This window comes from Rhineura floridana, chromosome 2, assembly GCF_030035675.1.
Source record: "Rhineura floridana isolate rRhiFlo1 chromosome 2, rRhiFlo1.hap2, whole genome shotgun sequence".
NCBI lineage: Eukaryota > Metazoa > Chordata > Lepidosauria > Squamata > Rhineuridae > Rhineura > Rhineura floridana.
Genome location: NC_084481.1, coordinates 97,848,785 through 97,865,208, shown reverse-complemented (window position 1 = coordinate 97,865,208; position 16,424 = coordinate 97,848,785). Strand labels below are relative to the sequence as shown.

General features: G+C 44.6%; 2 protein-coding genes across 3 annotated transcripts; one reads left to right on the top strand and one right to left on the bottom strand.

Moving 5' to 3' along the window:
• Nucleotides 1–1,785: 1,785 nt before the first annotated feature.
• On the bottom strand, nucleotides 1,786–11,530 carry TMX2 (thioredoxin related transmembrane protein 2). Of its 2 annotated transcripts, none has more exons than XM_061609672.1 (8): nucleotides 10,818–11,530; nucleotides 9,707–9,767; nucleotides 8,219–8,332; nucleotides 7,475–7,551; nucleotides 5,343–5,449; nucleotides 3,698–3,763; nucleotides 3,115–3,244; nucleotides 1,786–3,002 (listed from the first exon to the last, which is right to left on the bottom strand). In XM_061609672.1, exons 1-8 carry the CDS (start codon nucleotides 11,004–11,006, stop codon nucleotides 2,859–2,861), a joined length of 888 nt encoding a protein of 295 aa, XP_061465656.1. In that variant the 5' UTR covers nucleotides 11,007–11,530; the 3' UTR covers nucleotides 1,786–2,858. The 2 variants fall into 2 exon arrangements, with proteins under 2 accessions (XP_061465656.1, XP_061465657.1); XM_061609673.1 differs by lacking the exon at nucleotides 10,818–11,530 and adding an exon at nucleotides 10,411–10,526.
• Nucleotides 10,831–16,380, top strand: MED19 (mediator complex subunit 19). Its single transcript, XM_061609674.1, has 5 exons — nucleotides 10,831–11,617; nucleotides 14,016–14,272; nucleotides 15,491–15,587; nucleotides 15,721–15,815; nucleotides 16,000–16,380. Exons 1-5 carry the CDS (start codon nucleotides 11,395–11,397, stop codon nucleotides 16,066–16,068), a joined length of 741 nt encoding a protein of 246 aa, XP_061465658.1. The 5' UTR covers nucleotides 10,831–11,394; the 3' UTR covers nucleotides 16,069–16,380.
• The last annotated feature ends 44 nt before the right edge of the window (nucleotides 16,381–16,424 follow it).

Below are 16,424 nucleotides of genomic sequence, written 5' to 3'. Positions count from 1 at the left end.
CCATTGCTTATAATTCCTGTACTGAAGTTGTGCCCCTTCCTCTAATTATAGAAGTCTTTTAGATTATGACCAACATGGCCTCCATGTTCTTGCTTTTCTTTCTATCTCATGCATTCCATATTGTTCCTATTTCCTAAATCTTTGCCTGCATTTGTTGTGTGCCTTTAGCTAGGAGAAAAAGTGGGCATGCCATTCATGAGCAAAACCTGGTGTCACAATCTAAGCCAGGTTTTCTTTTTCTTCCCTTCCTACAGTGCCATTAAGCAGCACTGCTCTCCAGACCACACAAGACACCTCACACCTGTGCTTGCAGTGGGAGTATTTTGTTGGGCCAATCTATTAACAGTTACACATCTGGAGGAGACACAAGCAAAGGCTATGCATTTGTTAGAGTAGCTCGGTGGCACGGAATGCTTTTTACCATCTTCGATTGGTAGCCCAGCTACGTCCCTATCTGGACAGTGATGACCTCGCTTCAGTTGTTCATGCTCTGGTAACTTCTAGATTGGACTACTGCAAAGCGCTCTACGTGGGGCTGCCCTTGAAGACTGTTCAGAAACTACAGCTAGTCCAGAATGCAGCGGCCAGATTGTTGACGTGGACCAGAAGGTCCGCTCATATAACACCTGTTCTGGCCCGTCTGCACTGGCTTCCTATTTGTTTCCGGGCTAGATTCAAAGTGCTGGTTTTGACCTATAAAGCCCTACACGGCATGGGACCGCAATACCTGGTGGAACGCCTCTCCCAATATGAACCTACCCATACACTACGCTCAACATCTAAGGCCCTCCTCCGAGTACCATCCCATCGAGAGGCTCGGAGGGTGATGACTAGAACCAGGGCCTTTTCAGTCGTGGCCCCTGAACTGTGGAACAGTGTCCATGATGAGGTGCGCCTGGCGCCAACGCTACTATCTTTTCGGCACCAGGTGAAAACCTTTTTATACTCCCAGGCATTTTAAAGTGTATTTTAAACAGCATTTCCGTATTTTGGATGTTGTTTGGTTCGTTATTATTATTATTTTTTAATTATTTATTGTATTTATATATTGTGCTTGTTTTTATCTTTTTGTACACCGCCCAGAGAGCCTTCGGGCTTAGGGTGGTATATAAATTAAACTAAATAAATAAATAAATAAATAACTATCAGTAACTTACGCAAGGCCAGTTATTCTTCAAACACATTTTTTTCTTAGATTTAAAAGCGGGGAGACCTGGACTGGCACTATCATGCAGGGGGGGATTAACCCTTTCCCCAATTCAACTTCCCTCCACCCGCCAATTGGCCCTGGGGAAAACCAGGGTAAATAGCAGCCATTTACCCTCTGGCACAGCACCACATACAGCTACCTATATGCTTGCTCCCAGGTGACACTTCATAGCAGGGGAAAGAAGAATTTTGATAAGAAAAACAACAGGGGGAAAGGGTTAGATCTCCCATTATCCCCACCCTCCTGCTGTAGCCCCGGTTCAAATGGATGCTTCTGCTATCTAAAAAGTGCTGGGGAGCATAATCGGAGCTCTGCTACAACATCTCCAGGTTGGCCCCAGATACAAATCTTCTACAGGCTAGCATGATTATAGCTTGGCAGACAGCAACAAGGCAGCAAAGTGTAGCTAAGCTCTCCTCTCATAAGGAAGGGTGAGCTCTAAACAGAGTGGGATTATACTTGGGCGCTAGAAAACAATTTTTTTTTTTAACAGAACAGCCAAGCAAAACAGATAAATAATTCACTAGACAGTGGTTAAAGTACAACTCAGAAACAACAAAAAGGACCAGTGGGAAGACATTTCCAGGTTTATTTATTAGAGATAACCATAGAAGACCATCAACAGAAGTAAAAAGATGGATGAGTATAGTGAAGCGGAGCTTGTTTCTATCCATAGGCAAGCTCCCTTTGTTGGACAGGGGAGTTAACAGCAACTGCAATCACCCTGCAAGCTATGATCCCTGCAGGGTAGATGGTAGCAGCAGCCACTCCTCCAGTTCAAGGGAGAGGCCTTTGTTACTACACCCCCTCAGCATATTACACTAAGCCAACAGCTGACAATGATGTAGAAAAGCAGGAATCTTTTAGGGCTGTGTGGCAGCCATTTACCCTCTGGCACAGCAGGACATTCAGGTTCAGCAGACATTCTACTTCCGCCCTTCAGCTTTTAAAGCCCAAAACAGATGGAAAGAGAGAACATTAGAAGTTCTGCTGTCACTGTAATAGAGGGCAGTGGGTAGAAAGTGGTCAAAACTGGTCAATGATATCTGTGACTGAGAAGATACAGGTATTACCCTGCGTAAGATGATTTCAAACAGGAGTGAGATGTCATAGCTTTGACAGGAGGGAGAGGAGCAGATTCCAACAAAACTGATGAAGTTGCCAAGATTTTCCACTGAACCAACGTGGATACAAAGAAGGAAGAGTTTCCTCCTCCTTGCCCATTTACAGTGCCCACTGAGTTCTTGCTTTTCTCAGTAGCTCTTAGTCACTGCCAGAGAAGCTTGCAACCCCTCACACAGATGCGCCAATGTTTTCATGGGTTCTAGCTTCCATAAGGGGGGGAGTAGCACATCTCACCTTGCTGGCTCTCATCTACTGAAACTACCTTTAGCAGCTCCTGGAAGGAGGGTCAGGGACAAAAATCCAAAAGGAACGTGACCACCAGCAGAAAGGCCCTGAGCCCAGGAGGACAGAAGCTCCCTGTCAATTACACTCCAAAGAGAGGAGCTCCTTGGCAATTACAATCGTCTCCCAGCACCAGCATTGTAGGGTGAAAGCAGCTTTTGGCTGATGTCCCAGGAGAGGTATCAGGACGGTAATGGAAGAGGAATGGGGAGTAAGGGAGCACACTCTAGTCCTCTGGGCTCTATTTGTCCTTTTTGCTCTCTCCATTGGGGAACCCAGTGACAGCAGGCTGTTCTGGAGACTCCTCTGGGATCTCAGACTGCTTAGACACTTTCTTGGCTCTCTGGTACAGCTCGTTCAGGTTGAATTCCCGAATCACATTCTCCTATAACAGAAAGACAGATCAACATTGCTTTGTGTTAGCCTCTTCTTGTCCCCCAGCTTATTTAGTACAAGGCTGACATCCTGATATTGGCAGCACTTCAAAGACAGTGTACCTCTGAAAAATTCCATGAGACTGCTCGGCCTTTTTTATCAATCTGTGGCCGGCGCATCACCTCCTTCCCACCTTGGAAAAGGATCAGTGTGGGCAACTGCTTCGTGAGAGGAGAAGTACTAACTTTGTACCTGTGAAGAGACAAAGAGGTTGAGTCCAGAGAGAACAGGAAAAGGGACATCCAGCTAGTGATGTGGGGCAGAAAATTTTCCAGAGCTTTATTTTTCCTGCAGGAAGTTTTGTTTTGCAAGTACATTAGTGATAATGCATGAATGCCAACTGCAAATAATTATTAGGCACCCTTAGCAGTTTTGAAGTTTTAGCTTTGCTTATTAAATGCAAGTAATCTAAGCATGCCAATTAGATCTCTCTGTAGGGGATCAGATTCAAATTACCCTAATTTTCCAGAAAACCCACAACACTGCATCTAGTCAATCTCTTCCCACATGGCCCTGCCAACGCAAAATTGAGTCTTCAAAATGTTGCATTATCACACATCAAGTCTCTTGGTCTTCCTTATCTTCCTCTTTAAGTCACTGTGCTCCCAAGAAGGTTCCTACAGCAAAGGCTTCTGAATAGCTCACCTGGTGCTTACGTCAGGGTAGCGGCCCACATCCACCTTCCCAAAGTTCAATCCAGTGCAGTTATATCTGGTGAGATGTGACAATGGTTAGTATGTAGGTAGAAATGCCATGAAACAAATTAGATGTTTATTATTTTATTAGCATTCACATCTTGCCTTTCTTCCTGCATGGAACTCAAGGCAGCATAGGTATCTCCCAGACAGTTTCCCACCCAGATACTGGCCAAACCTAGATGCACTTAAATTCAGCAAGGTTGTGACATATTGTGCCTCCAGACCATACCCTGTGAATATTAATGCACAAGGAAAGCATAGATGGGTATCTTAAGCCATTTACAGAGTTTCTCCCTTCTCTCTGGTTTAAACCACTTCTCTGATTTAAGTATCTAGTGGGAAACAAGATATTTTACTACACTGAGTTATACGGCCACCTTTTTTCTGCTTAAGCAACAATCGCCTTAACGTTTAACTTAACTCTACAGGGACAAAAAACAAAAACATGTTCTACACTAAGGCCATCTACTGGTCATTGCTGGAAACAACTGACTGCTAAAGGAAAAGAGATATGCAGCCAACCCTTTGTCAAATACCACTGAAAGGGTAAACGCCACTCCTCCCATCAGTACCTCAGCATAAGAAATATAAGGCCTGTGCCTTGAATGAATTTCTGGGAGGGCTGCTAGGATCCACTACGGAGTTTTAACCAAGAACTGCCAGCAGCCAATGAGCTATTGCCATAGTCAATTTCCAACGGTTCAGCTGCCTAGATCTCATAACCCTCAGAAGAGGCATGGGGAAAGGGAACTAACACTACGGTAAACTCTCTTTGGAATTTGTTTTCTACCATTTTAAATTAACTTTCTATCGAAAAGGATTAGCACTGTTTGTGTGCAACTACAAGGACCGAGATTCCTGGACATTTCCTATTTGTTAAGTCTCCTTGCAAAGCTATTACAGCTTGCTTTACAGAAGACTCTAAATTTTCCTCTTTTAAACCATTTCCCACAAGCCATCAATAGATCAGGGACCACAACCAGAACCAGGGACCACAACAGCATATGCAATACTGTATCTTAAATGTACATTTATACACTCATCTAACCCCAGCAGTTATCACATTGGAACATAATTAACCATAAAATACCAAACTGATTAAGGAACTAACCATGCCTATTCAGAAATAAGCCCTACTGAATTGAATGGGGCTTACTCCCAGGTAAGTGGGGTTAGGATTGCAGCCTAAGCCATGACCTGCATCCGCTGACCAGAAGAAAAGTTAACATGTTACCCAATGCAGCACATTCCTTGGCTTCAGTAATATGGCTTATAAGGATTCGCACATTTATCTGTTGACCCACTAGACATATGACCGCAGGAACTGGGCTGAAGGTTTAAGACAACCAATGTTAATCCCACTCAAACACTTTATGTTCCAAGGTGGTTGTGGGCAGGTGGTCAATAGGTATGAGGTGAGCAGGACTGCAGGGGCATGTGTGGTCTAGGCTGCTGAGCGCTGTGGAATCATTGCCTTTCCTTACCTTTTAGCACAACAAAAGCAATTTTAAAAAAGCTGCTGCTGGAGGTACCTGAAGACTGCACATCCCTGCTCTATGACACTGTATTTTAATGAAGAGTAAACCACTCACTTGAGAGACAAGTCAGCATAGATGGGAGCAAATGACTGACACTCATTGGACCAGTTAGCAAAAAATTCCACAATCCAGGTTACCCGCTTGTCCCGTTCTAGTTCCTCCTGCATAAGAAGGATCAGGTTGACACCATACACATCACTCAAACGTCCATGTACAATACTCCAACAGAGTTGAGAGGATCCAGGAGGACAATCCCTCTATCCTGAGACAGGCCCACCCATCCATCAACCCTGCGGAGCAGTCTTCTGGTACCCTCTACATGGTTTGCACTCCAGTTCCCATCAGCCCCAGCCACTGTGTCAGGGACGATGAGAGCTGTAATCCAGCAACATTTGGAGGGCACATTTAGGAAAGCTGCTCCATAGGAAGATTAGTTCTCACAGTACAAAACCACAGAGTTCCAGAAGTGGAGAACAAGTACATCTCAGACAAATACCTTCAGAGAATATAAGAGCCCTGCTGGATCAGACCATTTAGTCCAGCATCCTCTTCTCACAGTAGTCAACCAGATACCTAGGGAAGCCCACAAGATTGCAATAGCACTCTCCCTACTTGTACTCCCAAGCAACTGGTATTCAGAGGCATATCACCTACAATATTGGAGGTAGTACACAATCATAATTGTGTAGTGCCACATAATTCAAACACTCAGCCACATGCAACAGTTAATGTTCATGGCCATACCTTCATGCTTGCACTTATCTCTGTGTTTGACCATCTGGAAAGTGCTGCCTTTGTCTGAATGTTTTAGGAGTTCAGGGCCAGTCTTTTTCAGTAGGAATGAACCAGCTCATTCTTCCACCACTCCGCTACCACCATCCCCTTATATCAATTTAGACTGCAAATCACTCTTTTATGCTTTCAGTTCTCATGTTAATCTGCATTATTTGTAGGAAATGCTTAATATTTAGCTTTCCATATCTATGTCCTTTTTTTCTTTACAAGATTTCTACAGTGATCACAGGGCAGTTTCCAACAATATAAGAGTGCATATCACAGAAAATACAACAAATAAAATCAATCAGCAGCAAAATGCAGCAGCACAGAATAAACCTGGGGCATTAGGCAGCCACACAGATCTAAAGTGGTGGTTAGAATGTCAGACTAGAACCTGGGAGATCAGGGCTCAAATCTCTACTCAGCCATGAGGTTCAGTGGGTGAGGTTCTCAAATAGCCCCAATGAGCAGGAGGAAGGTGACCAGACAAGGCTCAAGAGATCTGCCCACCAAACAAGCAATCAGGCTTGTTTCCATCATGAGCCAAGGCTCTTGTCCAAAGTTTTCTTCCATCCCATTCCACAGCTTCTGGGGTGATCACCTTCATGATGCACACAGATCTGCCTCCAAAACCGAGCTCATTAACACTTGGGCAGGCCACTTTCTCTGCACCCAACCTACTTCAGAGGATAGTTGTGAGGAAAGGGAGCATTGTAGTCAACTAAGTCCAACTCAGAGTAGACCCAATGAAATTAACTAACCTAAGATAGTCATGTCCATTAACTTCTACTCTGAGGACTAGTGTTAAATACCACCCAGAGAACGTTGGCATATGTGTGTGCACCAGAACAAGGTATGCCATCTTGAGCTACTTGAAGGAAAGGTGGAATATAAATGTAATAAATAAATAAAAGAAATAGTTGGAGCAGCAACAGTAACCATTTATGGCCTGAAAAGGGAACAGCCATCATAACCGCCGCTGCCGCAATTTCCCCTCCGTTTCAGTCACTGCCATTGCCAAGAACAGCCAGGAGCTGTAGACAATCCAGTTGCCCAAGAAGAGATGGTCCGGCCCCAGAAGTGGAAGGGTGTGTGTGTATTTTCCATTTTGGTCATTGTGGAACCTTGTGGAACCTTCAGTCACTATTGCCTAATTTCTAACAAGGATTTTTACTGTGTTAATATTCTTACTGTAAGCAAACCAAGATAGGACTTAAATTAAATAAAACAAATCAATACAGCCAGTGGTACTCCCAGATCCACCTTTCCAGTGCAGTTAGCTATTTCCCCAGCTTGCAAAGGGTCAGCCTGAGATCCCAGGTCACATCCATAACTTGATCGAAATAATCTGTACCCAGTTTATCCAATTCATCCAAGAACAAATGGAAATACAGCTAATAGATACTCACATCTATGGTTTTATCACTGAAATATTTGATGTATTCAGGACCCAGGTACAGAGGTGGCTTGCAGGTCATCAGGAACACTGAAAATGCACACACCAAACACATCTTAGCACTATGGTGAGATAGGGTTAGGAAGATGCTTTATACCTGGCCAGAGTGTTGGTACATCTAGCCCAGTATTGTTTACAACTCTGACTATCAGTTGCTCTCCAAGGTCTCAGATCACCCAATCCTTTTAATTGGAGGTGCCAGGGCTTGAACCTGGGACCTTTGACATGCAAGGCATGTTCTCTGCAAAAGCTATGGCCCCTTCCTGCTCTGAGATTGGAAGACTTCCCAAAAGGTTCCCCAGGTTATACTCCCCTCTTGCCATGAACAAAAATTCCTCAGACCCACAGCTCTCCTCCCATAACTCAAGCAAACAGAATTCAGGCAATGGAGTTCTGCTGCAGTATTTGATAAGGCAACAATGGAGTAGTCTCTCCTTCCACTTAATGCAGGTTGGCAATAGTAATAGAGGAATTATGAAATATTTGTTCTGTGGTAACCCAAGGCTGATATGCACAAGATGGAAAGACAGAGTGATGCCTTGAAAAAACATCTAGCCTTTGTCTGTCTCCAATCTAGTATGCCAATTCTCAAGCCCCAAAGTGACTATGTGCATTTTGCATCTAAAGTTCTATTATTTCTGGTGTCCAAGTCCCCCACAATTGGTGTAAATATAATAACCCGCCATAGAAGTTTCACCTATACAGAGGGTGAGGTAGAGCAGTCCCATCCGGATGTCAAGGCGGAAGAACAGGATAACATTGGCTACTTTGCTGAACATGAAGATGTTCCCCACATGCTGGTCCACAGTAACTTTTCAGAGAGAGAGACAGACAGACAGATGTTAGTGATATTATCTGTATTGCTACTAGGCCCAGTAAGCTGGGTGAACTTCAAAAACTTGAGTTTAGACTGGAGTCATAATCTTTTTATGAATTTGTGGAAGCTTTCTGTGCAAGATGGATTAGATACTTTTTAAAGGGCCTATTAACATAAATTCTTTTCAAGAGTTGTCAGAGCTTCATCAAATAAACACTGTTGTTATTAGGTGCCTTCAAGTCGATTATGACTTATGGTGACCCTATGAATCAGCAACCTCCAATAGCATATGTCGTGAACCACTCTGTTCAGATCTTATAAGTTCAGGTCTATGGCTTCCTTTAAGAAATAAATCCATCTTTTGTTTGGCCTTCCTCTTTTTCTACTCCGTTTTGTTTTCCCCCACATTATGGTCTTTTCTAGTGAATCATGTCTTCTCATGATGTATCCAAAGTATGATAACCTCAATTTCATCATTTTAGCTTCTAGTGATAGTTCTGGTTTAATTTTTTCTAACATCCAATTATTTGTCTTTTTCGCAGTCCATGGTATGCGTAAAGTTCTCCTCCCACACCACATTTCAAATGAGTTGATTTTTATCTGCTTTTCTCACTATCTAGCTTACACCCATACATAGAGATAGGGAATACCATGGTCTGAATGATCCTGACTTTAGTGTTCCGTGATACATCTTTGCATTTGAAATAAGTGCTGTACTCAGTTAAAATGTTTACAGTTTTATGCTTTACAGCATTTGCGATAGCCTTCAACATTCTCAGCACACAGTACAAACATCTGACTGAACCTAGTGTGTTATTTTCATGCTTACAGATTATTCCTGTGTTTTGCATATCCTTTCATCTTAGCCAACTCTCCTCCCAGTCTTGGCTCTCTATTAGGTCTTTATCACCGACACCATCCTTCATTTAACCCCATGCATAATATGAAAGCTTTGCCCCCTGGCCTCCATATCTTCAAAGTATGCAGCAGAAAACAAAACAATAGCAGTCACCTTCTGAAGCTACTCCTTCAGTAGGAATGTACAGGGAACCTTGTAGCAACCATGTGGCTATTGCAGTAGAGGAACAAGTGCATAGCAACAGCCACTCATCCTAAAGATTTTCAAACTGTTTGAGTGCCTTCTGTTTCTGTGTGGATTTATGGAAGGGAGGCAACCTTATCCCATAAGCTCACACATACATCCCGTTTTGTGCCAGCTATTTGCTCAAGACAAAATGACTTGGCTATACAATTTTTTTTTTTTTAAAAAGCTTTCAATACAAGTCAAAGCTGGCTGTAAAGTATTTTGTTTTCTGAACCATTTGTGAGTTTTAGTCCAGAAAAGGATAAAGGACAATCATTACTCACTGGATCTGCGGTTCTTCATCATCACAATGGCACTGAGGAACATAAGAATCTCTACCTCCCGCTAAAAAGAAAGATGATAGTGAGTGGTTGTACAAGCAAAGAGCAGTTATCATGTTTATCCCTGTATTAAAAATACAAAGCCCATTTAAAAATTGCCACATAGCATGCTTCTGATTATCCCTGCCATTGCTTCTTCATCATCTAGCCAACCATACTGTCAGTTCCTCTTGGAGTTACCTGGAGCTTCCAGGGACAAAGCTAGCAGATGTATGATGAAGATGTTTGGCATGCCCATTAAAGCAGAGCTAACCTTAGAAGACCCTATACAAGGAATCGCCTTTATTTTGTGCATTTATTAACTGGTCTATTTTCAGTCTTGTCCTTACACGGTACACAATTTATGCAGTAACTTAGTTCTACATGCAGGACTATTTGCAGTGAAAATTCCTTTTCACAGAAGCAACCAGTGTAGTTTGGCATGAACACCATGCTCAAATACTAAACTGCTCTATGAGACAAATACCAAAAGAATAGCCATGCTAGCCTGTTGATTGCAAAACAAAATAATGTTGTGGTCCTTTAAGCAACCAAATAGACTGCACATCTGAGAAAATAGTGTATAGGACAGAACACCTTATACCACAATCAGTTAGTCTTAAAGTGCCATAAAAATTGTTTTTGCTTTATAAGAGCAGACCACTTACATTATGTGGTTACATACACAGTTCAGGGCCAATCCATTAACATATGGTCTCAACTACAGCGTACACATATCCATACAGTAGTCTTGCCATAGGCATCAGACGCCCCCTCAATTTGCTGCTTGCCAGTTATACCTCGAGCCGTGCCCACAGAATTACACAATCGGAGAAAAGCCCATGAATCCTTTATTCCAACCCATAGGCCTGAAACACATAACAGCCCCCCCCCCCCGACTCTGGGCAAAAACGAGAAAGGGGGAGGAGGAGAAACCGAACATTCCCTTCCTGAGAGTTCGCTGGCACGTGCGGGACTTATACTGGAAACAGCCCCGCCCCCCGCAAGACCAAAGGGGGAGGGGAAAGAAGGAACAGGGATAAAAGGGGGGCACGGGTGCCGGGCAGGGTCTCACCCAATCGAAATCGCAAGGGTTCCCGTCCTCACGTTGGGTAGGCAGCCCGTGACATAACGGCGGTACCTTCCGCACGAGCAAGAAGGCAGCTGAGAGCAGCAGTGATACCGGGTAGTAGGGCTGGGCTAACCAGCGGCAGATTCCAGGCACGGAATAGATCAGAGCCAACAGCGGAGCAAGCACCGCCATCTTCACCTCACACTGACCGAGCTCCGGCGCTACACTATCACCACCCTCTTGCAGCACACACGCTCTTCGTTCTTTTACTCAGACTAACTAGCCAATGCTAACGTCAACCAAAGAAAAGGCAGAGCTTAGAAGAACACCGCGCGCCTTTATTGGCCAACTTCGGAATCACTATGGGCTACTCAATACAAACAAGGGACTGTTTTTGGTCCCTGACGCATTCTATTGACGTAAGACCGCCATCTAAAAATACGCCACTGAAGACGAAGAAACCAGCCAATCGGAAAACGGTCGAGTTTCCAGGGTAGTTAGCCAATCAAATGCAGAGGAAGGTTCACTACCCTCCAATGAAAACAAAGCGAACATAGGGGATTGCCAAGATACGAAGCCAATGGGAGGAGATTGCGCGGAGCACGCCGGGATGATGGAGAATTTTTCCGCTCTCTTCGGAAGCACGGAACCTCCTCCGCCTACCACAGCCGCCGCGCTAGGCTTCGGACCAGGGAAAGCAGGAGGACCCGGAACTGGGCCGCCTCCCGTACCTGCGGTGACTCCTGTAGGAGATAAAGCGACGGCTTCCAGCGGTCCTTTTTACCTAATGCGCGAATTACCAGGTAGTGGTTGTTGGGGGCGGGCTTCTAGGTGTTCCTTAGCCAACTGGTGTTTAAATGTGGTTTTGCATGTCTAGCCAATGCCGTCTGGCAGCAATGGAGGCGTCACAGGGGAATGGTCCAATGGAGCAGCTCGGCTGCGTCTGAAGGCGCTTCTCCGATCTCTGCGAATTTAGTTCTCCAACCGTCGAAGCTGGCAACTTGGCGGAAGCGCAGTTTATGGTGACGGCATTCGATGGGCAGCTGACAGGGCCAGCGAGGAACTAGGGGGCTTTAGGACGGCGGGCTCTTGTCTGTCTGCGCTTGGTACTGCCAAACGGAAGTCGCCGAAGTTCATTGTTGAGAACCTCAGGGCCGATCTCCTTGCATGTTTACTCGGAAGTAAATCCCCCTAAGTTGAATGGGGCTTACTCCAAAGTAAGCGTGCTTAGCATTGCACCACTAGCAGCCTGCGGTTGGGATGGGATTTGGCCCTTCCGCCTTACCCCACTCTCAATCCTGAACATGCAGCTACCTTTGTCGTATTATTCATTAAATAATCCGCCTTTCCCCTTGAAAAGGCCTTCCAGGCCGTAGAGAGTATGGGAGACAAAGTACTTGGTTCAGTTAGATAAACCTTTTTAACAGCTGGCAATTTGTGTTGGTTGTTTGTGTGCTGAAATGAGAGAACAGGACTCCGAGCGGTATGCGGCCTCAACCTATTGCATGTTTACTCAGAAGTAAGCTCTGCTGGCTTCAGTGAGATTTACTTTAAAGTAAGTATATATCAGTATGCAGCCTTAGAGAAAAAGCCTCCTCTTGGCTTCAAGGAGGGATTCTAAATAACCCTCATGCCCTGCCCTGTGGTGAGGGCTATGAGGCGGTATATAAATGCAATAAATAAGAAACAGGAACAACTTTTTTTCCAAAACAACTAGTTTGTCTTGCTTTAATATAACACCTATTCTGGCTCGCCTGCACTGGCTCCCAATATGCTTCCGGGCCAGATTCAAAGTGTTGGTATTGACCTATAAAGCCTTATACGGCGTGGGACCACGATATCTGTCGGAACACCTCTCCCGATATGAACCGGCCCGTACACTATGGTCTACTACGAAGGCCCTCCTCTGGGTTCCGTCTCATAAGGAGGCCCGGAGGGTGGTGACAAGATCTAGGGCCTTCTCAGTGGTGGCCCCTAAATTGTGGAACAGTCTTCCCGAGGAGGTGTGCTTGGCGCCGACACTATTATCCTTTCGGCGCCAAGTTAAAACCTTCCTCTTTTCCAAGGCATTTTAGTTTAAGTTAACTTAATTTTAAATGTGTTGTAATTGATTTTAGATTATGTTGTTTTTATATGCTCTATTGTATTATATTGTGTGATTTTATTGTACTCTTGTGTTCACCGCCCAGAGAGCTATTGCTAGTTGGGCGGTATAAAAGTGTAATAAATAATAATAATAATATAAATAGAGCTTGTTGTGCTAAGTTTTATATAAACCATTTTGTGAGGTTCATCTGAAAAGTGCTATGTAAATACCTTAAATAAGGCCCAGCTTGCATGTAACACTAAGCCAAACCATGGCTTAGCAGAAGTGAGCAAAGATTCTCGGAGCAAAGGTTGCAGCTGTTGTGCTCCTCCCTAGTGTTGTTGCTGTGCTATCTAAAACAAAGCCATAGTTTGAATTAGTGTTGCATCCAAACCTGGGCTCATAATTTGTCTCCCCCAGTCAACTCCACCAGTCAAACTGTGAGTAATAAACAAGAGCAAACATGGGTTACAGCTCATGGCTTGCATAGAGCAATACAAACCACGACCCCAGGTTTGGATGTAACACATAGAGAAACCAATTTGACCTTGAATAGCGTGGCAGTAGCAGGATGGAGGAGAATTCGCTCAATGGGTGGGTTTACTCTGGGAACCCATACGTTGGCTCATTTGTGCTAAGCCATGATTTGGCTTAGTGTTGTGCAAAGCAGATCTAAGTGTATTTGTTACCAGACATAGGTCCTACACACAGTTAACTGGAAGCAAGCTTCCACTGAAGTGGGATGTGACTGAATTAAACATGCATAGGACTGCAGAGTTTCTATTCCCAGAATGCTTCAACGTGTCATGAAAAGAAATATATTTTCAGAAAGCAGAGCAAAGGGTTTTCTGGAGTAGCTTGATCTGGCTGCACTGAAAGCATTTTTGGTGTATGGAGCAGGACATGTATTCTTGTCATCTGGACAAATGAGTCAGTTGCAGATGCCAGTTGTGCCAAACTTGAAGGTTTTCCTTGCCAGACTCTGTCTGCTTCTGGACTGTTACCTCATACAAGCTGAACATAGGCTATATTGCTGTCCTGGCCTCCTTCGGGAGGAAGAGTAGGATATAAATCAAATTAATAGTAATATTGCAATGTTATTTCTTCCTTGCCAGGCACCACTGAACTGACAGGGAGCACAAACCTGATCACTCACTATAACCTGGAGCATGCCTACAACAAATTTTGTGGCAAAAAGGTGAAGGAGAAACTCAGCAACTTTCTGCCAGACCTGCCTGGGATGATAGATTTGCCAGGGTCACATGACAACAGCAGCCTGCGTTCTCTCATTGAGAAGCCCCCCATCTGTGGGAGTTCGTTCAACCCCATCACTGGTACCATGCTAACAGGTTTTCGTCTCCATGCAGGCCCGGTGAGTTAGCAGTAGGGGATGAAGGATGGGGTGAAAGAGGGAAATCATGACTGTCGGTGGGGAAAGACAGAATAGTGTCCTGAATGGAAAAAAAATCTGCCAGAGCTGGAAAGCCTGAATAGATTGAATGTGCTGGGGAATATATGTACAGTAGGGCCCCGCTTTACAGTGCTTCGCTAATACAGCGGTCTCAATTAGATGCAATTAGACTAAAGCCCCACTCATATGGCGCTTGTTCCACTTTTACGGGGTTTTTCGGGCATTGTGTGCTACTCTATTCAATGGGTTCCGCTTTACAGCAGTTTTCGCTTTACAGCGGGGGTCCGGAGCATAACCCGCCGTATGAGTGGGGCCCTACTGTACTGACAGAAACTTTAGAGTCCAGCATAATGGGATCTATCTCCCTTGCTGGGCTAAATGGTAGTAAGTAGGTGGAAGTTAGAGAGAGATCCAGACAGGAAGTGTCACAAAGAGAAATACTACCAAATTCTTTGCCTCCTATTGCAGAGCAGGTATTAAGAGGAACTAACAGCTGAATTCCAGAGTAACCCTCTAGGTATGTTTTTTGAAGGGTAGCATGTCCTCTTACTGATGACACAATATATGGGAAACATCTTCACCAAGCTTCCCACTCCCCTCTCTGGTCCCTGTTGATCCCCTAGTTCAAGCTTGCCAAAGATAATGACTTGGCCTATCTTTCCAACGTAGTGAATCCTGAGCAAGGCCTGAGACAACACTTGAAGCATAGCAAAGCCACATCCAAATAGGCAAGGAGTTAATTGGGTATGCTAGTTGTTGCTTAGCTAGTTGCATCTTTTCTATGGGCTCTTCCCAAAGCATCCCTGGAACACATATGGAGGGTACTGGGGGGGTGAAGGAGCCAGAGTCCACAACTGAGTTTTTTGATGAGTTAAATTTCTGTAACAGTGTATTTGGGGGATGGCAGGCAGTGAAACTTATTGGCTTGAGAACAGCTGTGCCATCAGCCCAAAAAAGTCAAAGGAGGTAATGAACCCAAGTACTAAGCTAAGTGACCCTAGTAAAAGCTTTTCTCTTGAAAGTTGTGATGGGGGATAACAGTGGGACCAGGTCACCAAATAGAGACATGCATTATCCCCCTGTCCCCAGAGTGATTGCACCTGCAGTTATTTACTGCAACAACAAATGTGGTATTCAGTGTACTAATGTGCCCCTTTGTTTATTTTTCCACTGCCTCAGTTACCAGAGCAGTGTCGCTTAATGCATATCCAGCCACCTAAGAAAAAAAACAAGCACAAACACAAGCAGAGCCGTACCCAGGATCCTGTCCCTCCAGGTAAGACGCTTCCTTTTGGAGACCTGTAGTTACATTTGCCTTTGCCCCTGCCAACCCAGCGTTCCACGCTACCGCAAATGCTGCCCCATCCAAAGTGTGTGCCTGCTTCAATTGCTCTCTCTCCTCTTGGCAGAAACCCCTTCGGATTCTGACCACAAGAAAAAGAAGAAGAAGAAAGAGGATGATCCTGAGCGGAAAAGAAAGAAGAAGGAGAAGAAGAAAAAGAAGGTAAATGGGAAAGTGTTTCCACCAGCTCAGTATTTGTAACTTCAGGTACAGGAGGACTGACTGAAGCCGGGTACTTATAGCATGAGATGTGGGGCCTAAGATGCCTTCATCACCCGTGCTTTTTAATTACTGTGAAGAGTTTCGATTTTCATTCTTGTGTGTGTCTGTTTTTCTTTTTCCTTAGAACCGGCATAGCCCTGAACACCCAGGCGTGGGCAGCTCTCAAGCCAGCAGCAGCAGCAGCCTCCGGTAATGTCCTGCCAGGGAGCATGGTGGGAACAGTTCTCTGGGAAGGTGCTACACTTCTGCTGAGAAAAAGAGGAAGAGCAATAATAGGGGAATCACTGCTGACTTGTATATGTTCCCTACACCTTATGGAGCAACATGTAGAAGATGACTGCTGGGTGGAACTTCTAGGACTCCATTGATCTCTCTGTAAGGAACACAGACATTCCCTACTACACAGTGCAGACTGGTTTCTTTGTACAAAGTGATCCTGACTAAGTTGGGATGTATCTGTCTCAATTAAATCTCTGTTGGAGGAGATGCTAACATTTTGAAGGAATCCTGACATCTGGAACCTCCTTTTTCCCTGTCATGGGCTTGCAA

Bases quoted from the DNA above. Each gene is read 5' to 3' on its own strand.
- TMX2 (XM_061609672.1), bottom strand. From the start codon at position 11,006: ATGGCGGTGCTTGCTCCGCTGTTGGCTCTGATCTATTCCGTGCCTGGA. The intron at 7,552-8,218 runs GTGAAACTTCTA...GTGCATTTTCAG, and splicing joins CTACCTCACCCTCTGTATAG to TGTTCCTGATGACCTGCAAG. The intron at 3,245-3,697 runs GTGAGCTATTCA...GTCTCTTCACAG, and splicing joins TACCCTGACGTAAGCACCAG to GTACAAAGTTAGTACTTCTC.
- MED19 (XM_061609674.1), top strand. From the start codon at position 11,395: ATGGGAGGAGATTGCGCGGAGCACGCCGGGATGATGGAGAATTTTTCC. The intron at 15,588-15,720 runs GTAAGACGCTTC...TCCTCTTGGCAG, and splicing joins CCAGGATCCTGTCCCTCCAG to AAACCCCTTCGGATTCTGAC. The intron at 15,816-15,999 runs GTAAATGGGAAA...CTTTTTCCTTAG, and splicing joins AGGAGAAGAAGAAAAAGAAG to AACCGGCATAGCCCTGAACA.